The 27,921-nt window shown below is 41.3% G+C and overlaps 2 protein-coding genes across 3 annotated transcripts; one reads left to right on the forward strand and one right to left on the reverse strand.

The window, feature by feature from the left end:
* On the forward strand, nucleotides 1-16,736 carry clec11a (C-type lectin domain containing 11A). The gene is made up of 6 exons (XM_047388938.1): nucleotides 1-39; nucleotides 524-769; nucleotides 10,763-10,877; nucleotides 14,032-14,139; nucleotides 14,213-14,296; nucleotides 16,212-16,736. Exons 1-6 carry the CDS (start codon nucleotides 16-18, stop codon nucleotides 16,622-16,624), a joined length of 990 nt encoding a protein of 329 aa, XP_047244894.1. The 5' UTR covers nucleotides 1-15; the 3' UTR covers nucleotides 16,625-16,736.
* Nucleotides 16,723-27,596, reverse strand: selenol (selenoprotein L). 2 transcript variants are annotated; one of them, XM_047388937.1, is made up of 10 exons: nucleotides 27,353-27,596; nucleotides 26,803-26,881; nucleotides 26,646-26,699; nucleotides 25,224-25,269; nucleotides 24,762-24,889; nucleotides 24,485-24,599; nucleotides 22,801-22,923; nucleotides 22,300-22,437; nucleotides 20,123-20,280; nucleotides 16,723-18,553 (listed from the first exon to the last, which is right to left on the reverse strand). In XM_047388937.1, exons 1-10 carry the CDS (start codon nucleotides 27,579-27,581, stop codon nucleotides 18,532-18,534), a joined length of 1,092 nt encoding a protein of 363 aa, XP_047244893.1. In that variant the 5' UTR covers nucleotides 27,582-27,596; the 3' UTR covers nucleotides 16,723-18,531. The 2 variants fall into 2 exon arrangements, with proteins under 2 accessions (XP_047244893.1, XP_047244892.1); XM_047388936.1 differs by having other exon boundaries at nucleotides 26,646-26,702.
* Between the last annotated feature and the right edge of the window lie 325 nt (nucleotides 27,597-27,921).

Below are 27,921 nucleotides of genomic sequence, written 5' to 3' on the forward strand. Positions count from 1 at the left end.
GACACCATCTGAACAATGCTGTTTTACATAAATCCCCGAGTAAGTGATTTGTGATGCTGTTCAGCTCTGACAGAAATGTTTAGCAGTGGCCATACCCACCAATGATGCGAATGTACAGTAGATCAATATACACTGATGCCATTTTTATGATTGTAGTTCACACATTTTACTTCACAAGTTTGTGTGTTAAAGATTGCAGACTTATTTACTTTTGTACTATTCGATGAGATAAAAACTCAATCTATAAGTAAAAATAAAGAAATCGATTTTGGTTTTATTTTTGTCCCAACAGTGGAGAGGTTATATTAGGGATACATATGGTTTCCACAGGGCAGAGATCCATGGAAATTCACACTGCTCTCACAAAGCATGGAAATGGGAGGTGGAAGCAAAAACAAAGAGATTTCCTGTTGTTTAGAGGAAATCAGACCTGTCTTGGAGAAGACTGAGAGGAAGGACAGCGGACAGGCAGCAGGGATGTTTTGATTTTTCATACCTGCCTTTTCTCTTTTTTCAACCCTAGAGGGATGTGTGCTTCCTCCCATTGACATATCTAATGGAAAAGAGATTCCAGCTGCTTCTCCATGAGGGAAAAGAGAAGGGAGAAAGTGCAGCTCAGTTCAGAGGAGCACGGAGAGCTTTAGCTGCTGAAGGAAGAGTTAGTGAAAGGAGTAAAATGGGAGCAGCTGCCACTTCGTACACATTCCTGTGTTTATGTTTTCTGGCTGTGTGTGTTCCTACAGGGATGATCGACGCTGCACCAACACAGGTTAGGACCTTTTGTACAGTTTATTAAAGCAATGTATTATTATTATTGTTTTGCTGTAATCTTCATTCTGGTCCATCCAGGGGACATGATACTGAAACTGGTTTGTGCCTTACCAGCTGTAGGAGTACTGTAAGAGATGAGATCTTATGTGTTAATCATTCACAAATAATCATAGATGACATGTCTAGGGAAGCAGACATTGGTAGTAGTGCACATTTGTGACTTCAAAATAAAGCAGCACTCTTGCTCAATCAGCCAATAAGTGGCTGAGAAACAAAGGGAGAAATTGAAGTGTTGGTTAAAGGTCAGTACTGTGCAGAAGTTGTGTGTCTTCTTTGTTTTTACTTTAAAGTTTACTTCTAAGCAGCCAAACCTTCTTGTAATCTTCCAGCTGGTTGTAACCAGTAGTTCTCTAGGCTCTCCAAAGTTTTTCTTTGGATTTATGCTTGTTTTCCACTTATTTTAGTCAAGCGCCTAATCATTTAAAGCCATTTGTTTTTTCCTTTGTTAAACCACTTGCCTCTGGACTGTGAATATGGAAGCAAATTGTTACCATATTTCAAATGAAAAAACATTTTCAGAAATGCATTTTCTTTTTAAGAATGTGGCTGCATTGTTTGACTCATAAATGAAATTAGTAATCAATAATCCTATTTGCATTTTCTTCTTCAAGACTGCTCATTCCTTCACTAAATTAAAATGAAAAAGACATTTGAGATTTATTTTTCAAAATATGCCCCAGCCAATAAATACCAAAATTCAATTTGAAATGTAAAATTTGAAAATGAAAACGCATTTGCTGAAATGCTTTTTCATTTTAAGAATGTGGCTGCATTATTTGACCCATAAATAAAATTAGTAATCAATCATCCTATTTACAGTTTCTTCTTCATGACTGCACATTTTATGCCATAATCAAAAAGAAAACAAAGCAGACATTGCTTTTTCGTTTTCGTGGTCTGCCCGCAAAGTACTGCCCAGAACTCGAAAACGAAAAAGCATTCCGAGCGGCGGGCGCAGCAGAGTGACGTCAGCAGCCGCTCTTCCTCAGCTCCCTGCTGACCGAGCTACCCATCTTGTTCGGTAGGGGGCGCTGTGCACGTCTGCATTGCATTACATTGCAAACGTGCCGAGAAATTGATTGAATTGCAGCAGGGCCGAGCTCAATTTGTGGCAGTGGCAGGCAGAACTGGCAGTTCCGGTGGGAGGCTGTGGCATCCTCGTGGCAGCCTTATGGCCTGGGACATCCACCGTGTTTTTAAGCATTTATTTATAATTTTCTGTGAGTGACAATTCAGAATAGCCACTCGTGCTCTATAATAAACCGGCTGTTTGTGCAATAAATCTTCGTCATCCTTTCAACACGTCACACAAACACATAGTGCTATTTATTTTCCATGTCAAGTAAATACAATCACCTTATGTTATGGGACTAAAGCTGTTTATTAAATAATAATCAATAATGAAATCATTATTTAAAGGTAACAGGCTATAACAACAATGACATCCCGTTTGCCGATAATCAGCATCAGATTCCACAAAAACAGCGGCAACCGCAATGGGAAGCTTTTACGGTTGGTCTGGCACCTTCTGGCATCCTCGCGGAATCCCCTACCACCCTGCGGCCAATGAAGACGTGCACAGCGCCCCCTACCGAACAAGATGGGTAGCTCGGTCAGCAGGGAGCTGAGGAACAGCGGCTGCTGACGTCACTCTGCAGCGCCCGCCGCTCGGAATGCTTTTTTGTTTTCGAGTTCTGGGCAGTACTTTGCGGTCAGACCACGAAAACGAAAAAGCAATGTCTGCTTTGTTTTCTTTTTGATTATGGCATAAAATGTGCAGTCATGAAGAAGAAAATGCAAATGCAAATGGGATGATTGATCACTAATTTTATTTATTCAATTCAATTCAAATTCAATTCAAAAATACTTTATTAATCCCAAAGGGAAATTAAATGTTGTTATAGCTCATATTATGAAGGTTTCTTCAAAGAGCCGTTGTAGATGCTGATGGCTGTGGGCAGGAAGGATCTCCTGTAGCGTTCCGTCTTACAGCAGATCTGAAGAAGCCTTTGACTGAAGACACTCTGTTGTTGTAGGACAGTCTCATGAAGAGGATGCTCAGGGTTCTCCATAATGTTCTTCATTTTATGAAGAATCCGTCTTTCCACAATGATCTCCAGAGGTTCCAGAGGAGTCCCCAGAACAGAACCAGCCTTCTTTCTCAGCTTGTTGAGCTTTTTTAAGTCCCTGGCTCTGATGCTGCTTCCCCAGCAGATGATGGCAGAAGAGATCAGACTCTCCACAACAGACTTATAGAAGATATGCAGCATCTTGCTGCAAACACCAAAAGACCTAAGCTTCCTCAAGACGTACAGTCTGCTCTGTCCCTTCTTGTAGATGTCTTCACAGTTGCATCTCCACTCTAGTCTGTTGTCCAGGTGAACACTGAGGTATTTATACTCCTCCACCACCTCCACTTCTTCTCCCATTATAGAATTAGTTTTTGACTTATTCCTGTTTCTCTTAAAATCTCCTTTATTTTAGTCACGTTCAAAATGAGATGATTGTTTCCACACCATGCCACAAAGCGGTCCACCACCTTCCTGTACTCAGCTTCTTGTCCATCTCTGATCCACCCCACGACTGCAGAATCATCCGAGTATTTCTGCAGATGACAGGAGTCTGTCTTGTACTGGAAGTCTGAGGTGTACAGAGTGAAAAGGACTGGTGAGAGTACAGTCCCCTGTGGTGCTCCTGTGCTGCTGACTACCTGGTTAGACTCCCAACCCTTCAGTCTCACAAACTGTGATCTGTTTGTCAGGTAGTCTTTGATCCAGGAGATTGTTGAGGCCTCCACCTGAGTCTTCTGGAGTTTCTGACAAAGCAAATCAGGTTGGATTGTATTAAATGCACTGGAGAAATCAAAGAACATGATCCTCACAGTGCTGCTGGCTTTGTCCAGTTGACAGTGGGTTTGTTGAAGCAGGTGTATGATGGCATCTTCAACTCCAACTCCACAGCGATAAGCAAACTGAAGGGGGTCCTGATGGTGTACTGTTTGCTTACTCAGGTGGGCCAACAGGAGTTTCTCTAGGACCTTCATGATGTGAGATGTCAGGGCAACAGGTCTATAGCCATTGAGGACTGATGGGTGAGTTTTCTTTGGTACCGGAACAAGACAGGAGGTCTTCCACAACACCGGAACCTTCTTCTGGGCCAAGCTAAGGTTGAAGAGGTGCTGCAGAATCCCACAGAGCTGCTCTGCACAGGCCTTCAGGACTCTAGGGCTGACATGATCTGGACCTGCAGCCTTATTCTGATTCAGTCTCTCCAGTTGCAACTTCACTTGACTTCTTGAAACACACAGGTGGAAGGGGGAAGCAAAGGAAGCATCAGCATCTTCTCATATGGTTGAAGGCAAACATGTAGAAGCAGAAGGGTCTAGGGCTGAGGAGGAAGATAAAAAATGTGAGGTGTTACTGGACAGCTGTGGGTCCTGTGGGTCAAAGGAAGGTGGAATGTCTGTTTGGCTGTGAGCAGGAGAGGAGGATGCGAAGCTTGTTTCTGAACTGAACCTATTGAAGAATGTGTTCATTTCATTAGCTCTGTCCAGACCTCTATCTGTCTGATCATCCTTCTGCTTGAAGTCTGTGATCTTCTTCATCCCTGTCCACACATCTCTGATATTGGTTTGCTGGAGCTTGCTCTCCAGCTTCTTCTTGTACACCTTAAGTTGCTTCTGTATACTCCTCAATAATTCTCTATCTCCCTCTCTGAAGGCTCTTTTTTTCTTGTTAAGCAGGTCCTTCGGGTCACTGGTGATCCAAGGTTTGTTATTGGGGAAGCATCTCACGGTTCTGGTGGGGATGGTGTTATCCACACAGAAGTTTATATAGTCGGTTACACAGGTAGTCATGGCATTGATGTCCTCTCCATGTGGCTGGCACAGTGCGTCCCAGTCTGTAGCCTCAAAGCAACCTTGCAGAGCTTCTTCAGCTTCCTGTGACCACTTTCTCACAGTCCTCTTTATTACAGGTTGCCTCTGAACAAGGGGCTTATATTTCGAGCAGAGAAAAACAAGATTGTGATCTGATTTGCCCAGAGGAGGTCTTGCTGTAGAGATGTACGAGTCCTTGACATTTGCCTAAAACAAATCAATGTTTTGTTTTCTCTGGTAGAGCAGCTGACAAACTGTTGAAACGTTGAAAGAGTAGCAGAGAGTGAAGCATGGTTAAAATCACCAGAAATTGCCACAACAGCATTGGGATTTTGTGTCTGTAGCTTAGCAACAACTGAGCTGATGGCATCACATGCAGTGTCGGCAACAGCGGAAGGTGGAACGTAAACTGTTGCCAAAATAACACTGGTGAACTCTCTAGGTAAATAATATGGACGAAAACGTACTGCCGACAGTTCAATATCTGGACAGCAGAGATGACACTTCACAGTAACATGTCCTGCATGACACCATCTGTTGTTCACAAGTACAGCCAGTCCACCTCCTTTACATTTGCCACTCCTCTTTAAATCTCTGTCTGCTCGTATGGTTAAAAAGCCCGGCAGAGAGACGCTGGAGTCGGGGATATGATCCTGCAGCCATGTCTCAGTAAAACACATGATACTGCATGCCCGGTACTCTGGCTGGGTCCTTTGTAGGGCTTGGAGTTCATCCAACTTGTTTCCCAACAATCTCACATTGCCCATCATAATCGACGGAAGAGATGGTTTGAACTTCCTCCTTCTCTCTCTTCTCTTAGCTCCTGCTCTGCATCCACGGCGTCTCCTTTTCAACTCATCAGGGATTTGGGGTTGTAGTTGAAGTATTATTTGAGCTTTTGAGATATTAATCAGCTGCTCCCGGTTGTAAGAAACAACCCCGTTGCCATGGCAATGCATCATAACAAATGTCCAAAAATACAAAGTATTAAGAAAAATCCTCCAAGCTGCACAGCATCCAACACCGGAGTGGACAGTCGTCCAAAAAAAATCAACTGTATCCACCACAAGAGGAATAGTTCCCAAAAAAGAATAATCAATCAAAACTAACAGAGCTACTCCAACCTGCTGCCACCTTGAGCGGCGCAATTCTAGAATTTAATTTAATTCTAGGGTCAAATAATGCAGCCACATTCTTAAAATGAAAAAGCATTTCAGCAAATGTGTTTTCATTTTCAAATTTTACATTTCAAATTGAATTTTGGTATCTATTTGCTGGGGCATATTTTGAAAAATAAATCTCAAATGTTTTTTCATTTCATTTTAATTTAGTGAAGGAATGAGCAGTCTTGAAGAAGAAAATGCAAGTGCAAATAGGATGATTGATTACTAATTTAATTTATGAGTCAAACAATGCAGCCACATTCTTAAACTGAAAAAGCATTTCTGAAAATGCTTTTTCATTTGAAATATGGTAACTATTTGCTTCCATATTGAAAGCATGAAAATGTTGGTGAACCAAAGGGATGAACCAATGTTGTGTCTCCAAATAGCCTGATGGCATTGGGTAGATGGGATTTTCCATTTAGTACCCGTCTACAAATCTCGTTATTTCTGTTTAACAACTGTTCAACAAAATAATAAAAATGCTGAAATCTGACATAATTTAATTGTATATTAGTTCCTAGAAACTTTATTTTAAACCCTATTTTTATACACTGCTCAAAAAAATAAAGGGAACACTCAAATAACACATCCTAGATCTGAATGAATGAAATATTCTCATTGAATACTTTGTTCTGTACAAAGTTGAATGTGCTGACAACAAAATCACACAAAAATCATCAATGGAAATCAAATTTATTAACCAATGGAGGCCTGGATTTGGAGTCACACACAAAATTATAGTGGAAAAACACACTACAGGCTGATCCAACTTTGATGTAATGTCCTTAAAACAAGTCAAAATGAGGCTCAGTATTGTGTGTGGCCTCCACGTGCCTGTTTGACTTCCCTAAAACGCCTGGGCATGCTCCTGATGAGAAGGCGGATGGTCTCCTGAGGGATTTCCTCCCAGACCAGGACTAAAGCATCTGCCAACTCCAGGACAGTCTGTGGTGCAACGTGACGTTGGTGGACACAGCGAGACGTGATGTCCCAGATGTTCTCAATCGGATTCAGGTCTGGGGAACGGGCGGGTCAGTCCACAGCTTCAATGTCTTCATCTTGCAGGAACTGCAGACACACTCCAGCCACATGAAGTCTGCACTGTCCAGCATTAGGAGGAACCCAGAGCCAACCGCACCAGTATGTGGTCTCACAAGAGGTCTGAGGATCTCATCTCGGTACCTAATGGAAGTCAGGCTACCTCTGGCGAGCACATGGAGGGCTGTGCGGCCCTCCAAAGAAATGCCATCCCACACCATTACTGACCCACTGCCAAACAGGTCATGCTGAAGGATGTTGCAGGCAGCAGATCGCTCTCCGCGGTGTCTCCAGACTCTGTCACGTCTGTCACATGTGCTCAGTGTGAACCTGCTTTCATCTGTAAAGACCACATGGCACCAGTGGCGAATTTACCAATCCTGGTGTTCTCTGGCAAATGCCAAGCGTCCTGCACGGTGTTGGGCTGTGAGCACAACCCCCATTTGTGGACGTCGGGCCCTCATACCATCCTCATGGAGTCGGTTTCCAACAGTTTGTGCAGACACATGCACATTTGTGGCCTGCTGGAGGTCATTCTGCAGGGCTCTGGCAGTGCTCCTCCTGTTCCTCCTTGCACAAAGGTCGAGGTAGGTCCTGCTGCTGGGTTGTTGCCCTCCTACAGCCTCCTCCACGTCTCCTGGTGTACTGGCCTGTCTCCTGGTAGCGTCTCCAGGCTCTGGACACTACGCTGACAGACACAGCAAACCTTCTTGCCACAGCTCGCATTGATGTGCCATCCTGGATGAGCTGCACTACCTGAGCCACTTGTGTGGGTTGTAGAGTCCGTCTCATGCTACCATGAGTGTGAAAGCACCACCAACATTCAAAAGTGACCAAAACATCAGCCAGAAAGCATAGGTACTGAAAAGTGGTCTGTGGTCCCCACCTGCAGAACCGCTCCTTTATTGAGTGTGTTGTGACTATAAATCTGAAAATATTATTTAATATTAATATTATATGAAATAATATTTCGGTCTGTTAAGGGTTGTCCTGTGAGTAAAAGCCCAGTAAGGCGATGGTATTAGGACAAAATAGAAAGGGGTGAGCCAAGCTCTGACATTATTGAACAGCATAAACTCTGCACATATATGGAATGAATTCACACAATTTCTTAAAATACAAGAATTTATTAACAAAAATAAGTCAACGCAAAGTCAAACATATTTCAATCAACAAACTCTTTACTATGCTAAAACAATCCAATTAAACTACCAAGCAGAATTAAAGAATAATGAAGACTAATGGGCTATGTACAATATAAACAAGTTGATTAAAGATGATTGAAAACCATGACCAAAACAGTGATACAACATTACCGTGTAATGTTATTTATGTTTGAGAACCAAGGATTATCTTGAAGAATCTGGAAATGAAGTTAGTCTTGGAACCAACTTAGGCAATAATCAGCATACCTTTAGACAACCCTTCACAATGCAAGATCAGATAAAATAATATTTTAAAGAATGATCTGCTGAATAAAACCAACCTTCTGGATGACTAATTCTCAACGGGGTCTCATTAAGCTCCCTTTGTTTATTAAAATAAATATTAAGGAAATGGTAAAATATTTAAGGAAATATTATTAAGGGAATATTTTGGAAAAGAGCCAAATCTTTCTGGAGAAATGGAGCTTAATGGTGTTTACTTAGTTATCAACTTTAGTAAAATAATGTTTAGGGAACTATTATTTACTGGCTTGAAAACCAACCCTTTCTGGGTAAATATTATTTAGCAGCAAGCACGTGTCCTTAGCTGTTAGCAGTTGAAGCTAACAAAAGAAGCTGATAGCTTACCAAAATCAAACACACACCTTTAAAAATACCGTTAATAAAAGGGTTAAAATGCATAAGTGCGGACGGCGCGTTATGATCAATCTTCTGTTTAAAATCACCCTTCAAGTAAATTTTGTCTTAACTTTGAAAACACACAAACACAGAACACAAAACTGAGCACGTGTGCTGCAGATATTCTGCTAGCACCAAGATAGCTGAGTTCAACACAAACAAACCCAAACTTCATAAATGAAAAACATTTAGATCATTTCATCCTAAATCTCTCTGCCCAAACCTAACCTCTGAACCATGCTGAGGAAAAGCTGTCCAGGGCGGCGAAGTTTGAAGAAACGTCCACAGTCAACAAATGGTTAGCTACAGCTAACCTCCTTAACTGTGGGGAGTGGCTCGTTCTGTCGAGCCACCAAACTGCACGTTACCGTAACCACGGTGATGCAGCTCCTGTTGTCCTTCTTTCAGGCTGGGAAACTGCTACACTCAGCGTCGTGCTGGGAACTCTCTAGAAACAGTTAATCTCTGTAAATCTCAGAGAGAAAGTCAAGCCACCCTTAGACCTTAATTTACCCCTTTTTATGAATGAATACTGGATTCCTTCAACAGTAATTCATCAGTACTTAACTCAGTGCATACGATCGATGATCGTATGACACTCTCGGATCCAGTTGAAGAGTTATGTCTGTTTTCCAGCAAAGAGAGATTAGCGCGCTGTGCCTCCCCTGTCACAGTCGTCACCGTCGTGGAAGAGATCGGACCATTGGAAAGGTGGGGTTTTATGGGTCCCAACAAGTGTGTCTTGCTAATCGCCAAAGATTTCCCCCTGTTGTCTATTCTATTTGCGCAACATCATGTGAAATTGATTGCCAATCAGTGTTGCTTCCTAAGTGAACAGTTTGATTTCACAGAAGTGTGATTTACTTGGAGTTATTTTGTGTTGTTTAAGAGTTCCTTTTATTTTTTTGAGCAGTGTAGATTGTGGTTCTGATACTTGTTTGGGCCAACTGACTGTGATCATGACCCTAAAGTAAAGTAAAATAACTGGAGTCACATAACCACATTTCGTCCTCTAAATAGATTAGATTTTTTCATATCAAAGCGAGTCGGGTACAAAACAGCCACCCGAAACTGCACAAGTACAAAATGGCAAAAGAACAATGCGAGCAGCGCCACAGGAAAACATGCGATATGCGATGGTGTTGGTGAATGCTGCATGACAACATGACTTGTGATAAATAAATTATTTGGGTTTCTTAGCCAACATAGATCAAAGATGAGTAGTCAATCTAACTACCGAATAATAAAAAATAAAAAACTGTATATCCATTTTAGCAAGGTTTCATTTATAAAGTTGCTTCTGGTTGCTATCAGCCGTTTTAGTAATTTAAACAACTTATTTGTAGTTTCTTGATTAAAACCTTCTAAAACGTCTTTTGCAGCATTAAACTTGTGTCACCGACACAAAAAGCCTTACAGACATAGAGAGCCTGAAACCATGGTACTGAAACAAATAGCTCCAAGCAGTAGGAATACTGTATTCTGTTATTGGGAAACGATAAATTTATGACATATTGTTCAACCCTAGCCAGTATCCTTTATTTGTTCATATTTTTCTTTTCAGCAGTACATTGCACAATACGCATGTACTGAAAAGAAAGGAAACAACAACCAAGGGCCAAAGCAATGCTTAAGAAACCTAAGTACTTCTGTAAAAGGATTTAAGAAAGCCTGGGTATTTGGAACCATAGAAAGGAGCCACTGCATATGCTTCCCAATTCAGGTGGATAGATTTTTGACAATACATCTAAAATTAGACTGTAAAAACACAAAAATGTTAAAGTCCGTGTTCATTCAGTTCCTAAATTGGCAAAACTAAAGTATTGTTATATATCTCATGTTTGTGCCAAACAAACTTTAAAAACCTGGCCAGGTAGAAGCAAACCTGGATTTGGTTCTGAATTCAAAGAAGATTAAAATTGAAGATTTCAAGGGCCAACATGCCAACTAGTCTCATGTGATGAGAACGGTGGCATCATTGTGATCTTTCTGTGTGTGTGTGTCAGGCCCCTGTGACAGAGGTGAAGAGGGCCAGAGGTGATGTTCCTGATATTCTTCCAGAACCTGAACCAGAGCCAACCAGCCAAGTGTCAGACTTCGAAAACTCGTACAACTACGTCTGTAAGTAATATCCTGCACCCTAAAAATATTTCATTGATTACATACTTGGTTAAGAATGGTGTATGTCTTGATAAAAAGATGCCTTGCAAAAGTAATCACACCTCTGAAACCATTAAGTCACGTTACAAAAACAAACTTCTGCGTATTTTATTGGAATAATTTTCAATATTTTTTTAAAGATAAAAATGTGAGGTGTGTGCTGTGCATTTGTATTCAACCAATCTTTACTCCAATACCCTTAAATAAAATTCATTGCAACCAATTGCCTTCCTTATGGAGGAGTGACAAGAAAGCCATTAGTGAAAGAAAGCTGTCAGGAGTCCCATTTGCAATTACAAGCCATGTAAGGGATACAGCAAACATGTGGAGGAGAGTGCTCTGGTAGGATGAGACCAAATGGCCTACATGCAAAACATTTAGTGTGCCAAAACACAACATTACGCATCACCCTGTATCGACCATCACCAGTGTGAAACATGGTGATGGCAGCATCATGATGTCAGGATGCTCATCTTCAGCAGCAACAGGGAAGCTGGTCAGAGTTGATTGAAGATGGATAGAGTTAAAAACAGGACAACACATGAAGAAACCTGTCCACCTTCCAGCAGGACAACAGCCCTGAACAAACAGCCTAAGCTACAATGAAATGGTTTAGATTAAGGAATATTCCTGTTAGAATGGTCCAGTCAAAGCCCAGACCTTACTGTAACTGAGAATCAGTGACAAGATTTGAAAGTTGATGTTTACGGACACTTTCCATCTGATCTGACTATACTACAGCTATATAGCCAGGTAGAATGAGTAAAAATCTCAGTCTCTAGCAAAGCTGGTGGAGACGTAGCCCAAGAAGACTTGCAGATGCGCTGACTCAGGTTGGCTGAATATAAATGCCAAACTTTGCCAGATTTTTATCAGTGAAACATTTTGAAAACCAAGTATTCTTTCCATTCCACTTTACAACTATGCACTACTCTGTGTTAATTTACCACATAAAATCCCCCCAAAATACATTAACGTGTGTGGTTGTAATATGACAAAATATGAAAAGGGGTATAAATACTTTTGCAAGGCACTATAAAATATTACATCTGTGGGTTAAACTTTAAACATTTCAGGTGAGACTTAAATAATTTTAGTACCTGGTCGTTCGTTCGTCGTCTTCCGCTTATCCAGGACCGGGTCGCGGGGGCAGCAGACTCAGCAGAGACGCCCAGACGTCCCTCTCCCCAGACACCTCCTCCAGCTCCTCCGGGGGGAGCCCAAGGCGTTCCCAGGCCAGCCAAGAGACATAGTCCCTCCAGTGTGTCCTGGGCCGTCCCCTGGGCCTCCTCCCGGTGGGACGTGCCTGGAACACCTCCCGAGGAAGGCGTCCAGGAGGCATCCGGTATAGATGCCCGAGCCACCTCAACTGGCTCCTCTCGATGTGGAGAAGCAGCGGCTCTACTCCGAGCTCCTCCCGGATGGCCGAGCTCCTCACCCTATCTCTAAGGCAGTGCCCGGCCACCCTACGGAGGAAGCTCATTTCAGCCGCTTGTATCCGTGATCTCGTTCTTTCGGTCATGACCCAAAGTTAATGGCCATAGGTGAGGGTAGGAACGTAGACCAACCGGTAAATTGAGAGCTTTGCTTTTCGGCTCAGCTCTCTCTTCACCACAATGGACCGGCACAGCGCCCCCATTACTGTGGCAGCCGCACCGATCCGTCTGTCGACCTCCCGTTCCATTCTTCCCTCACTCGTGAACAAGACCCCGAGATACTTAAACTCCTCCACTTGAGGCAGGAACTCCCTTCCAACCTGAAGAGGACAAGCCACCCTTTTCCGGTCGAGTACCATGGCCTCGGACTTGGAGGAGCTGATCCTCATCCCAGCCGCTTCACACTCGGCTGCGAACCGCCACAGCGCATGCTGTAGGTCTTGGCAAGAGGGGACCAGCAGGACCACGTCATCCGCAAAAAGAAGATACGAAATCCACTGGTCCCCAAACCAGACCCCCTCCGGCCCTTGGCTGCGTCTAGAAATCCTGTCCATAAAAGTTATGAACAGGACCGGCGACAAAGGGCAGCCCTGCCGGAGTCCAACATGCACTGGGAACAGGTCCGACTTAGTGCCGGCAATGCGGACCAAACTCCTGCTCCGCTCGTACAGGGACCGGATGGCCCCTAATAAAGGGCCCCCGATTCCATACTCCTGGAGCACCCCCCACAGGGCATCACGAGGAACACAGTCGAATGCCTTCTCCAGGTCCACAAAACACATGTGAACCGGTTGGGCAAACTCCCATGAACCCTCGAGCACCCTGTAGAGGGTATAGAGCTGGTCCAGTGTTCCACGGCTGGGACGAAAACCACACTGTTCCTCCTGAAGCCGAGGTTCGACTATCGGTCGGACTCTCCTCTCCAATACCCTGGCGTAGGCCTTACCAGGGAGGCTGAGGAGTGTGATCCCCCTGTAGTTGGAACACACCCTCCGGTCCCCCTTCTTATAAAGGGGGACCACCACCCCAGTCTGCCAGTCCAGAGGCACTGTCCCCGACCGCCACGCAATGTTGAAGAGGCGTGTCAACCATGACAGCCCTACAACATCCAGACACTTGAGGTACTCAGGGCGGATCTCATCCACCCCCGAAGCCTTGCCACCACGGAGCTTTTTAACCACCTCGGTGACTTCAGCCTGGGTGATGAAAGAGTTCAACCCCGAGTCCCCAGCCTCTGTTTCCACCACGGAATGCGTGATGGCAGGATTGAGGAGATCCTCGAAGTACTCCTTCCACCGCCCGATAATGTCCTCAGTCGAGGTCAGCAGTCCCCTTCCCCCACTATAAACAGTGTTGGCAAAGCACTGCTTCCCCCTCCTGAGGCGCCGGACGGTTTGCCAGAATCGCTTCGAGGCCAACCGGTAGTCCTTCTCCATGGCCTATATTCTTTACCCAATAATTGACAACGCACTTCCTTTTTACCACGACTGTGCCTATAAATAAATGCCCAATTTATCATTTACTCCTGCCCTTATGAGTAGCAGGGTAGTCCTCAAACTAAGCATTCAGAAGCAATGGTCATATTTTCTCAGTCTAATATTTCCCACTTAATGTGAAACTTTCATATTTGTTTGGGTTATTTTCCCAATTCTTTTCCATTTCATTTACTGTTTTCGCAGTATCCAGACTAGCTGGTATAGACCAGGCCATTCACAAGTTAAATGTCGGTCATTACACTCTGGATGTTAAAGTCAGCCAGCTGATCGACCGAATCTCCAGGCTGGACGGTAAGATTCAAAACATTGATGAAGTCATTCAAACAATGCTTTTCTGTGACGGCTGTCATCCCTTCCATAAAAGCTAAAGTTGGGGATTTGGAGGACAGCATCCAGGAGGTCTACCAACACAGCAAGGACAATCGTAAGGAAATTGGAAGACTGGAAGGTATAATAAACCATCTTTAAAGCTTCAGAGTAGGGATGAACGATATGGACCTAAAATGTGATTGTGATATTTATAGAGACAATAAAGTAATGATAAAAGGATTTAAACATTTATTGCAGTCTTTTGCAGCAATAGATTGTAGGGCTATGACTAAATATCACTCTGCTTATTAACAAACAAATATCGCTACTTCAGTGCACCAGTTACTGCAAGTACTACAACTGTACTGGTGAACAGCACACTATTATTGCCCTTGACCATATTTTCACATTAGCTGATATTTATTGATACCATCATGGAACCAACAGTGGAAAAAATGGTTAAAGCAGCATTCTCAAGGAATGAGGGGTTTGCAAACATCAATTTAAGTTTTTAAATCATGCTGAAATCTCTTTCTGATAACAATAAAACATACAGCTGTCCATCACTACTTCAGAACGTTAGAAAAAGTCAAATTGCTTTGTGAATCTCAGTTTTTGGTTAACTATCAAGACTGACAACTTATAGCTTATTTTGATAGAGTCATGCTTTTATCAATATTTGGAAAAGCTCTGCCCACATTCTGTTCAGTTTCAAGGTTCTTGATCAGGTATGTGAATCAGTTTGCCTCCATTTGCTAAGAGGTAAGACTGACGGGAAATAAAACACATGAGGTAACATGCAGGACTAATCTGGTCTCTAATGCAAATAACTGTGATGTTTGTATCCCAAAGGCAAAACTCTGATGACATAAGGCAACTCTACAAAGAAAATGTTGCATTAGGAAAATATCAAAGGAAGCCTGCGGTAATGTAATACCTTAGAAAATTACAGCTTTGCTGTATTTGGTTGCTATGTAAATAACAAGGCCTGCAACAGGTGTGAAAAGAGAAACAGCTCTGAAGGGAAGACTGCCAAAAGTAAAATAAATCAAAAGTAACTCTGCAGGTTGCCCTGGCATGTTTCCGCTCAGGGGTGTTATGATTCAATCTGCTGTAGGTACATCAGCCCATGAAGAAATCTCTTCTTGATTGTTTACCAGCCGGTTCATCAGAGGATCACTGAGATATTTGGGGATTTGTGATAAATAAAACAATACAACATGAATGGATTCCAGAGAAATAAAAAACCTAAAAAACACCAACCTGCCCTGCAAAAACTGTCCATTAGACAAATGTGCCACTTTTAATTATGTGTTAAAGTTGTTTAATTGAAAGCCAATGTCCTCATTGTGTTAACACATACCGAATGCTCCACAGCAGCAAACTGAGAAACCTACTTATCTTACAGAGATTCCAACATTTCCAGATGATCATCTATTCAGTGCTACTTATTTTCCTTATTCATGAACGAGAATAAGGGTGGACTTTGTTTTTCCACAAACTGGCTTAGCTTTTGTTAGCTGCATGGTGACACATGCTTCTGAGTTCACCTGAGGCTGTATTTACCATGAGTCATACCATGTTACTTATTGTTTTGCTTCCTAGGAACCAAATTTGTTTTCTTTTCATGAAGATCATTTCTGAAGAAATGTTGACTTTGAATGCTTGGTAGGTCTGCTGACTTTGACCTATGAATCATCAAGGTTAAAAAAGCAGCTAGTCTCAAGAAAAAAACTGACAAGGACCATTTTAAACATTACTAGAAAGTCTCACTAATTCAATGCAAAATATGAAAAAATAATGGATGATTTGCAACTTTACCTACATTTTACCTAAACACCTAAATAAGTTAAATAAAGGGGTATTTTGTGGGTAATTCCTAAGGTATCTGGAGTATGCAATCTTTTAGATGATTGAAATCATCTTGTGCACAGGGGCATATTTGTGTCCACTGGAAAATGTTATCCAGATTTACATTTCAACATTCCAGATGCAGAGCTATGTATGTCTTCTAAGGCCTCTAAAGCATGCTCAGTTTATTTTCTCCTTCCTAGGCTGCCAAAAAGGACATAAAATGGGCTACAAATGTTACCTAGTCTACAACAGTTTAGCCGACTATGCGGGAGCATCAAGGAAGTGCCTGGAACGTGGAGGACGCTTGGCAATGCCCCGTGACCGCAAGGAGCAGGAGGCCCTGGCAGACTATGTCAAGGCCTTCTTTAGCCCGGGGAACTGGCCCGTCTGGCTGGGGATCAACGACCTGCGCTCTGAAGGCTGGTACCTATTCGACGATGGCACACGGGTCACGTACTTCCAGTGGCGTAAACACTTCCTGTCCAGTCAGCCAGACGGAGGAAAACGAGAAAACTGCGTGGCTATGTCATCGGATGATGGGGACTGGTGGGACCACTACTGCGACCGGACCATGAACTATGTCTGCGAGTTTGATGACAGGGTGGCACTTTGAAATGAACTCTTTTAAAAACAGTTTCATTTTCCTGATAATGACAGTACTTCAAAGCTGAATGTGTTGATCTTCAGAAATAGAAATAAAAGAAACAAACATTTTTTTTATTTAATAATTTTCACATAATTTATTTTACTATATAACATGGTCTACATACATAAAGTGACAAACTCCCAAAGTAGAACTCTGGAGAGACGTTTGCATACACTCATCTTTGGCATGAATTTCATGTTAATTTTGGACTTATGATGATCCATTTGAAAAGAAATTATCCAGGCTGAATTGATCCTGCAAACGTTAGGGATGCACACAGGCTTAACCTCATCAGCAAGCTTCTGGCATAATACTGGTTGCATATTTGACAGCAACACCAGAAGAAATGGTAGACTTTATTTAACGTAGTAAGCTTCCTTGCAGAAATCCAGCTTCTAAGCACCATCAACACAATCTTAACAGGGCTGAGACTTTCAGAAACATCCAATTAGCCTGCTTTATTCATTCCAAAACAGGTTCTGATGGTGATGATTTGATTTCAAGTCTTTCCTGATTATTTCGTCCACTTTGTGCAATGCACCAGAACCACTGGCAGTGGATTGGCCCCAATGCATGATGCTACTACTGCCATGCTTAACAGTTTGAAAGCCTCCCATTGACTCATTCTATCTTGTCATCGTGATCAAAAAGCTCAATCTTTGTCTCCACTCATCATAAAGATTTACTCCAAAAAGGCATTTGGCTTGTCTACACAACCAGCTGCAAATTTCAGTCCAGCTTGGAGGAATCGATTTTGGAGCACCTTCTTTCTTAGTTGTTTGTCCCCCAGTCCACAGTGGTGTAAAAAACTGGATGCCAACACTAGTGCTCCAGCAGTTTCCAATTCATGAAGGGCTTGAGCCTTGGCGGTTCCTAAATAGTTCCTGAACATCCTTAATCATTTTCATGAATCTCAGGGGTTCTTAGACCGTTTGGGTCAGATGGTCGAAACCTGGACATGGTGGGCTGTTCCAACAGAACTAGGAGCCCCAACAAGCATTGAAACAGGCCTGTTAACCTTCTAGAATGACTGACACAAAGTCTCAACCTCAACATGATTACAACATTGTAAAATATGCTTGAAAGAAACCATCTAATTTAAATTAACCCTTCTAATTGAGTGGTCATAGTGCCATATGTTAATAGACATTTCACCAAATATTAGTAAGGTGTAGGTGTTATTATTATTATATTTGATACTATATGCATAATTGTGTCTCAGAGAAACCAGTTTCTGCTTTAAAATGAACTAAGGTTGTTTGTTGTATGATCATTCTACCCCGAAAAGAGACAATTTGAATAAATTATAAAAAAATCCAAAAACAAAACGTAATTCAAACCCATGATGGCTACATGCAAACTAAAAGTCTGTCTTCACAGCAAACTTTTCACTGTTGTCCAATTCAGTGTAGAACTATTTCAGCATTAAATAAACAAGTAAGCATCTAAATATGTAAATACATAATACCATGGACTGAAATGTACTGTATGTGTCAAATGCAAATAATTCAGTAAACACTTCGTGCCGCGTTAGTGCTTCAAACATTGCTGTTCATGCAGCTGCATAAATATGGCTGTACGCCAGTTAAACTGATTATTATATTCAGGCAATTCTAAATATTGGCTCAGGATTTCCAAACAATGGTAAAAACTGTAAGATGGAGGAACTTTCTTGGGAATCGGCACATACCAAACCCCTTCAAGATCTCCATCAGTGTGTACTCGGGCCTTAAAAGGAATAAAGAGGCGGCCTCTCTGTTAAGTACCAGTAATGTTTTAATAAAGCCTGGTGCTGAGCATCACTCCTGGTAAACTGCTGAGCCCACATTCTTTTGTCCAGATTAGACCGAGCCTTCTGCACCTATGATTTATACTCAGTTATTTGAGTTACTAAGCCTGTAAAACAAAACAAGTTGTAGTTAGAATAGGTTTTTATTATTTTTAATAATAGCTCAGAAACAGTACATCAGTTTTCAGTGTAACTATTCAGTATAAATACCAGCAATGAATTTTCCTTTGTGAATATGTTGGGTAGTGTGGTGAGGTTATACTGATCCTTATACATTTTAACTCCTGGGCTTTAATCAAGACCAATTTCATAAATATAATTTCCATTGTTAATTAAAGGAGATGCACTGAATAGAAGTGTATTAAACAACCTGATTATATTTATTATTCCTTCCATAAGCAACATAATTAGTTTAATTAAGCTGTTAATTGAAGCTTTGTGATGCTTGATTTTTCAAAAATAAAGTCATTCACCATTGCAAACCTATAAATATCTCCTGCTGTTGATATGCCTCTGAAGTTAATGCACTTTAAAGGTATAATCATTAAGGCATGAATATACAGTTGAAAGATGTTTACATACACCGGATAGAAAGACAAAACCATTTGTCCCTCGTTTTACATTAAATCTGACGAAACCTTCCGGTTTTAGAACAGAATTAAAATTATTTCTATTTGCTTAATGCCAGAATAATGACACAGATTTATTTTCTAAAATGTGCATACTTTACCTTTCTATTTGTTGAAACAACATTTTAAGCTCTATAACTTGGGTCAAATGTTGTTGGTATCCTTCCACAAGCTTCTCACAACAGTTTGCTGGTATTTTGGTCAATTCCTTCTGACAGAACTGGTTTAACTAGGTCAGGGTTGTAAGTTGCCTTACTCTAACGCACCCTTTCAGCGACTGGGATCAAGGTTTGTGATGGCCACTTCAAAACACTGACCTTGTTCTCCAAGAGCCAGTTTGTAACTAATTTGGCTGTATGCTTAGGGTCATTGACCCGCTGGTGCTGAAGCTTCGACTTCCTGGCTGATGTCTAGAGATGTTGCTTCAATCAGAGGACAGGATGTGTCTCCAAAACTAAGGTCTTTCTCCATGAGTGTTTTTATATATTCTTCTGGGGTAATGGCTTCCTCCTCTCAGTGTGGCCTTTCAGTCCATGTCAGAACAGAACTTGTTTCACAGTGAATAATGACCAGCTTTAGCCAGGACCCTTACAAGGCATGTTTCTTTATGATGGCTGGACATCACCATGCTCTTTATATGTGCATTTAAACAGATGAAAGTGGCACCTTCAGGCATCTGGATATTCTCTTCCTGATATCTGGTCTGTTTTTCTTCATTTTATCATAATGTCACACAATAAGGCAGTTTGTTTGAGGTGTTTTAAAATACATCCACAGATATGCCCCTTATTAACTCAAAGGTTATGTCTTTTTATATGGTTTATGTAAATATTTGGTTTAAACTGTAAATAATGAGTAAACATTACTTTTAAACATTACTTTTTTTTCATCTGAAATCCCAACACTGACATGGCAAAGGAAGATCAGTTTAGTCTTTTCTGCACAATTCGCCATCAGTCGCATCTCTTCGTAATGAGCGTGAGACAAGACGTCATCAGTGTGCATCAAAGAGCTGCTCTTCCTTCGGGGCATCAATGTTTTTCTTACAGCGTTTCTTCAAGATGTTCATGTTTCTCTTCAGGGCCGGTGGAGTCGGCCTCAGCAGCCTGCAGGACATCTGTCAACCTTGGTCTGTCCAGAGGGTCTTTAGACGGATGCGAGAAAAGCACCTTTCCCATTTCGTCCAGTAAAAAGTCCCCGCCCAGCTAAAGAAATGAGTAAAATATATAAAACAATGCAGAGTAAAGCTGAAGAATACATTAAGCACCAAAGTCAAGCCAAAAAAGTGGTCCAGGGAAGCTATACCCCCTATATAATACAAATGATAATGCATACGATAATATAGGAATTGGTTTTGCATCATTAATAATTAGATGTCCATTAATAAACCATTATAGGCAAGAGAGATGATTTTGATGCCGAGCTTCTAGCATGTTTTGTGCTGCCCTTATGTTGCCAAAAAGGGCCATATAAAAGTAACTGTAAAGTTTAAAGCTGTATCATTTAGAAAACCTGATGAAATACTGAAGTTAAAGATGTATTTTAAGCTCAGCATCAGGTGAAAGCTAAATTAAAATGAAATGAGAGAAAACTGGAAAAATTTTATTTTTGTGTGAAGTTAAATGACATTGCTGAAACTCAAAGCAGACCAACCAGTTTAACCTGATGGGTTAATAGCAATTTTAAAGCTGAATAGTATAAAAACAGAAAAACCTGAGAGAAAAAAGTGCAAAGACTGAAACCATAGAAGCTTAAATACATCAACAGAGCTGAACAGTACTGTATGACAAAGATACATTTTCATAAACCTTCCTTCCAAAACAGAATTCAAGATTAAAACAAAAGAATCAAAAGACACAATTTTAAGCTTAGCTTGTGGAAATTCAACTTTGTAAGGCTAAGAGTCGATTTGGTGATAGATAAAGTTTGGTCAATGCAAGAGTGGATTTAGTGGAAAATGAAATGTGTTTTTCAACATTTCCAGTAAACCAAGGTTGTCCCTGACGTCATTGGAAGTTTAAGGAGCAGTCTCAGGATTGGTATTCAATATGGCTGCTGCACATGTACAATTTAGAATAGTTGACGCTACAACAAAAAGCAAATGCCACTGGTTTCCGGACCAACTGGAGCGAGCTCAGCTTGGGTGGGATGTAAATCCCACATTCCACTTGAAAGGAAAGTCGAACACAGCAAAAAATTAAACTCTGAGCTAAGCTGAGAAGCAGATAAGTTATATGAGCATCTCAGTTCTGTTAGCCCAATAACCTGTAATATGGCCCAGAGTGACAGCCTGAAATGTCCAGTGAAAAACCCAAAGCACACCTTTTGTACCACCAGGCAGAAGTGAAAATCTAATCCCAAGGAACACACATGTAGTTTTCTTTTTCCAAATGTAGGCAAACAACAGGTAAAAACAGGTCATTTCTCTTTGAAATTCTTAGAGTTTTGTCACTATCAATATGAGTAAGTAAGCCTCAGACTCTGAGGTTTATAGCTTAAATTCTGTCAGTCATAATATTTTCACAGGAGCTCTACCTAAAAGAGAAGACATTTCCTTGTTTGGTTCCTAAATTGTACATAAAGTCTGAAATTCTTGGAAGTAAGAAAAAGTTCATTTAGAAACGTTTCAGAAAGTTAGAAAGCAGTGCAAAGCTGGAAGGGTTTCATCCATCAGCTCCCGTTGTTAAAGCAGGAAACTTCTAAAAATGACCAAGAACTGAAAAAATGGTAAATTATGTTGAAAGATTCAATCAATTAGTTAAAGCTTAATGTTCTGTTAATTGTTAAAAGCTTAAGTGGTGTTTCTGGCTGGAGGTACGCAGAAGCTGTTGGCTTTCACAGAGGAATATTAGGATTTATCTATTTACTTTTAAGGAGCAAAATTTGACAGAAAAAAAAGGTTAATGTATAAAATATATGAAAACCAAAGGCGCAAATAGCCCATGTCCTACATTAGCTCAATAAAATGGTGTTAGAATGTTTTAAATTGGTGAAACTAGGAGATAGTGCCCAAAAAGGAACTCTATAATGAATAAATAATGAAAATAGAGAAATAGCATTACCACATACCTAAAAGCTTTTGCATCATATAGAATATCTCACAAATATAGATAGTGATGAGATATGGATGTTCTTAATGCAGGTAAACTTATGTTTGCTTTTATTACAGCCTCGAGTCATCACATCAGTGCTCTGTCTTCGTTTTTGCAGATTTGTCTTGGTACCTGATAAATGTCTTCCAACAGGCGATGTGGGACATCAGGGAAGTCTCTGTTTGCAATGCTGTACTCTGAAAATTGCATCAGACAGCCAAACTTCAACACCTTGGAGAAGGATGAGCCAAGCCCCAAACTCCTGTAGACCTGCACCAGAAAATACAGGCTGGTGACTGCAGGAGATGGGTTTATAAAGTCAGCACGGCTGTCTGTATGGCAACTGTCAAAAGTTGCTTTGATGGCAACATCTGGTGACTGACTTCTCAGAATAAATGGTCTGGGTCACTGAGCCTTAATGGCATCATTAAACAGCTGTTAAAACAATCAGTAAATTCCCAAACTGGTTACTTTCAACTATTTTTGTTGAGTCAAAGCCATTTCTGTATTTCATGACAAAGTTGTCTGTTAATTTCTCGTACTTGCCACCATTTTACCACTTCAGATTGTTGTAATTACTGCTATTTCTATAGGTTAGGACAGAGACAGCTTTTATGTAAATTTAATGCTGACCTTTCTTTGCGAATCCATCAGCATTTTGAAGGTACATCCAGTCCCTTCCAGCCACAGCTGAGCTCCCTCCACATTGCCGAAGGAAACCACCATGACCTGAACTGACCGAGCCTCCAAGAGGGTCTGCAGAGCAAAAGAAAATTATCACACTGCTTACAATCCAGATTAACGATTCTCTTTTGATTCACATGGAGATTATATTTTGCATTTTTGTTCTAGAAGTAAATGGGTTGTAGCTTTACAGTCAAGTGGAGCCAGCTTGGGAAAGTACAGGGGTTGGACAATGAAACTGAAACACCTGGTTTTAGACCACAATAATTTATTAGTATGGTGTAGGGCCTCCTTTTGCGGCCAATACAGCGTCAATTCGTCTTGGGAATGACGTATACAAGTCCTGCACAGTGGTCAGAGGGATTTTAAGCCATTCTTCTTGCAGGATGGTGGCCAGGTCACTACGTGATACTGGTGGAGGAAAACATTTCCTGACTCGCTCCTCCAAAACACCCCAAAGTGGCTCAATAATATTTAGATCTGGTGACTGTGCAGGCCATGGGAGATGTTCAACTTCACTTTCATGTTCATCAAACCAATCTTTCACCAGTCTTGCTGTGTGTATTGGTGCATTGTCATCCTGATACACGGCACCGCCTTCAGGATACAATGTTTGAACCATTGGATGCACATGGTCCTCAAGAATGGTTAGGTAGTCCTTGGCAGTGACGCGCCCATCTAGCACAAGTATTGGGCCAAGGGAATGCCATGATATGGCAGCCCAAACCATCACTGATCCACCCCCATGCTTCACTCTGGGCATGCAACAGTCTGGGTGGTACGCTTCTTTGGGGTTTCTCCACACCATAACTCTCCTGGATGTGGGGAAAACAGTAAAGGTGGACTCATCAGAGAACAATACATGTTTCACATTGTCCACAGCCCAAGATTTGCGCTCCTTGCACCATTAAAACCGACGTTTGGCATTGGCATGAGTGACCAAAGGTTTGGCTATAGCAGCCCGGCCGTATATATTGACCCTGTGGAGCTCCCGACGGACAGTTCTGGTGGAAACAGGAGAGTTGAGGTGCACATTTAAATCTGTCGTGATTTGGGCAGCCGTGGTTTTATGTTTTTTGGATACAATCCAGGTTAGCACCCGAACATCCCTTTCAGACAGCTTCCTCTTGTGTCCACAGTTAATCCTGTTGGATGTGGTTCGTCCTTCTTGGTGGTATGCTGACATTACCCTGGATACCGTGGCTCTTGATACATCACAAAGACTTGCTGTCTTGGTCACAGATGCGCCAGCAAGACGTGCACCAACAATTTGTCCTCTTTTGAACTCTGGTATGTCACCCATAATGTTGTGTGCATTTCAATATTTTGAGCAAAACTGTGCTCTTACCCTGGTAATTGAACCTTCACACTCTGCTCTTACTGGTGCAATGTGCAATCAATGAAGACTGGCTACCAGGCTGGTCCAATTTAGCCATGAAACCTCCCACACTAAAATGACGGGTGTTTCAGTTTCAGTGTTTCAGTTTCATTCTCCAACCCCTGTACACTGAAAGTGGTTAACATTTGGGGAATGGGTTTTTGCAACATGTCTCCATGAAGGTAAACATTACAAATGTGAAACTTCTTGTCCTTTTGGTAGTATTTCATATCAAACCGCAAAAGGTGCACTGACCTGATTGGCCTCCAGCTCGGCCACATGGTCCCGTCACGGCAGCCATCCCAAATGTCCAACGAGAACCAGCAGCAGCTTCTGACCCTGACCCAAGAACTGACCCAGAGTCACACTCCTTTGAACAAAAAACATGACTTCATGTCATGCTCACAGACTGATGTAAACTGATGAGAGTGAGTGAAACATGCCCATCTAAGGCTAGTTGGGATAAATAAATCACCAAATTTAATCCAACTGATAGTTTCAACTAGTTTTGATGATTGGAGGGGGAACTTACTCTCCTGATCGCGCATTAGTGAACAGAAAGTCTGGACTCAGACTGTCGACTGTCTTTGCTCCTGACAGCTGCTCATCAGTCATCTGCAAACCTTTGTCCAGGCTCAGCAGGAATGAGTCCCACTCATTCTGCATAAATGAATCAGAAGAGATAGCTAATTACAATTTAAATATAGTCGTGCAACAAACTGAAATATACAGGACATAAAGTGTACAAGTGAAATAAATTAAGCCTGTTTTGTTTTAACTGGGCTTTAATATTTGTGCAAAATGACCATGTACCAGAATTTATATATTGGATGAAAAGAGTACAGGAAAACAAAAAGTCAAATGTAGAAGCACAACAAATAACCATTTTCATTTTCAAAACAAAATCAGAAAATGAACATCATTTTACAGTTTTGTTGGAAGTAAAAACTAAAAAGATATTTCAAAATCGAAACATTGTGATGGATGTACAGACCTCCAGTTTCAGAAGCTCTTCTACCTGCTCTCTGACCGCTGGTTGGCTGGGGAAAAGATGTTTATTTAATATAAATGCATAAATGATTACACCCTGGTTCCAGACTTCCTGGACATTTTTCATGTCAAAATGTCCCAATTCCAGACCCAAACTTTCACAACTCTCAGTCCTTTGTAGCCAATATTTGAAGTAAAAATCAAAGGAAGGAGGCATAGATGTATAGACAGAGAGATAGATGGATGACCTTTTAGACAACGTGATTGGGAGATAGTCTATCAAACATGCTGCAGTATCATTTTCCAAATGTATCCAGATTTAGAAAATATTTTCATTAAATTCCAGACTATTCCAGAAGGGATAATATATCTTATCTCTTCAGGTCCGGGAATGACGTGTGATTTCCCTCCCAGACTGTTACCCCGGAGAACCTTTATACTGGAAGGCTGAGATGATTTGTCCCATGCACAGGAGGGATTGGAAATATATTTGTGGAAGATGGTAGGACAAGAGGCAACTACAGAAAAGATTGATATATGTAATTGTTAAGGTGGATTTGCAGAGGGCTGGTGTGACAAAGCAGTATGCAAAGACAGGGTCAGATATAGGCAGTCAATCCACTGTGATCTCTAAATGGAGCTGAAAATTAGAAAGTGTTATTAAATGTTAAATAGGAAGAGGACCCTGTCATAAACCTTTCAGCGATGTAAGAAAGACTTTAAGAAAAGAAACTTAAAGTCCGTCTCCTGTGCAACACTCTAAAGTTCCTCCTTAAGGAATTCCAATTGTTCCCAACCTGGAGATCCCAGTGGATTCTGGGTTTTCCTTGAGATCGCCTCCTGTTGGGACATACCTGGAGAAGGGAGGTGTCCAACAGACATCCATAATCAGATCTTCCCAAGTGACTCCTTTCAAGGAAAAGACTTGTCAGTTTAGTCTTTGAGTGCTTATCAACATCGCATTACAACCCGAGAAGGTTGGAACAGCAAAATAAGTAAGTTCAAATGGTTTGGGCGTCTGTTTAAAATGTCTGGTGGACGCCATTATTTAAAGATTTTACAGGATTGTCCAAATAGGAAGAGATCCCAAGGGAGACCCAGAACTCACTGGGATCTCCTGTGGCTTGGGGATACATTGGGACCTCAGAAGAAGCAGCTGGAGATTGTTGCATAAGTGGGAGATGTCAAAGTTTCCCTTGCTCAACTAGTTATTTCCATGACCCAATCTCAGATCAGCAGAATACAATGGAAAGATGGACCCATTCCCAAATTACTTGAAACATTTGTATTTAAATAGAGCACATTTTAAAGTTCCTGCTCATACAAAGATCACCAAAAACTAAAGCCTTTAATGGAAAAACAGCTTACCAAAGATGACATTTTCACCATGGAACTTGAAGACTTAGTCACATTTTGTCACACTTACTGGTGAGATTTCTGCCAGACGGCCTCGGCTTCACCTTTTGTCGTTACTCCAATGCTGCTTGAAAACAGAGGTTCTTCAAAATTCAAATCCAGCCAAATCACGTTGAGAATACACTTTTATATACATATAAAATATAATTTCTATGTCATGTTTTTACCTTCTATAGAAATCTTCCCCAGCTGTGATCAAACCAAATAAAGTTGTGATCTTATGAGGAACAAAAGACTCCAGAGAGGCTGTAGAATAACAAAGACGCTTTGTTAGAGGTAAAGTGGATTTCTGCAACACCTTCATACTGGAAACAAGCATGACAGGAATTAAACAGTCTGGTATTTTAATCCAAGGATTTGATCAGAGCTGCTTTGCTCAAGAACAATTGCTTTGTAGTCAGAAAATAGAACAGTAATACTATGCACAGTTGTTAATTATAAACGTCAGTTTAAACCAACCTTAATAAAAGCAAAGTATATACAAATTAGCAGATATTCTAATTTGAGAAATACATCAAGATGTTCTGAAGTAATCCAATAAGACTAGTCGTCATTTACGCGTTAATTAAGTTATAACGTCATAGCACTCCAGTATTATTAGTAACTTAAAAAGGTGTGACTAATAGGAGGCGCTAATTGGTTATTTACATTTACCGTCAACAAAAATACCTCATTAAAGCGTGGAATAAATGTTATTTTATTTAAAGGTCCTCCTACCTGCTGCTTCCTGCTCGGCATTCTGGAGCAAAATGTTACCCAAACTGACCAACAGACTCAGACCACTGGTTAAGGTCTCCTCTGAAATAGCCGCATCCTCTGCCATGGTCACCGTCTCCAAATAACCGCCAACCGGTCTGACATCATCTGAATTAACCGACAGCCGCGTGCGCAATTCTGTATTAGGATCACGTGACAAAGACGTGTTGGGCCTTGGGCGGTTCAGCATAAACTAGCGGTGCAGGGTTGGTAAACTAACCTATTCAAGCGGTGCGAGGTTTACTTGATCTTGCTTAGCAGTTAAACAGAGGCGGTCCAAAAATATCTTGGGGCTCTGTGCAAAATTAATAATAATGACGAGAAAGGAAGAAACATGCAAAGGTCATGACAAGAGCAGTATCTTCTAACAGACCTGCACCGTACCCAGGGCTCTAAAGGCTCTGTGGCAACCCCAGTCTGCCAGCAAACACAACATTGGCTAATAATCACTTGTACAATACATACATACATATATATACACACACACACACAAACATACATATATATATATATATATATATATATGTGTA

The sequence above is a fragment of the Girardinichthys multiradiatus genome, chromosome 15, assembly GCF_021462225.1.
Source record: "Girardinichthys multiradiatus isolate DD_20200921_A chromosome 15, DD_fGirMul_XY1, whole genome shotgun sequence".
Taxonomy (NCBI): domain Eukaryota; kingdom Metazoa; phylum Chordata; class Actinopteri; order Cyprinodontiformes; family Goodeidae; genus Girardinichthys; species Girardinichthys multiradiatus.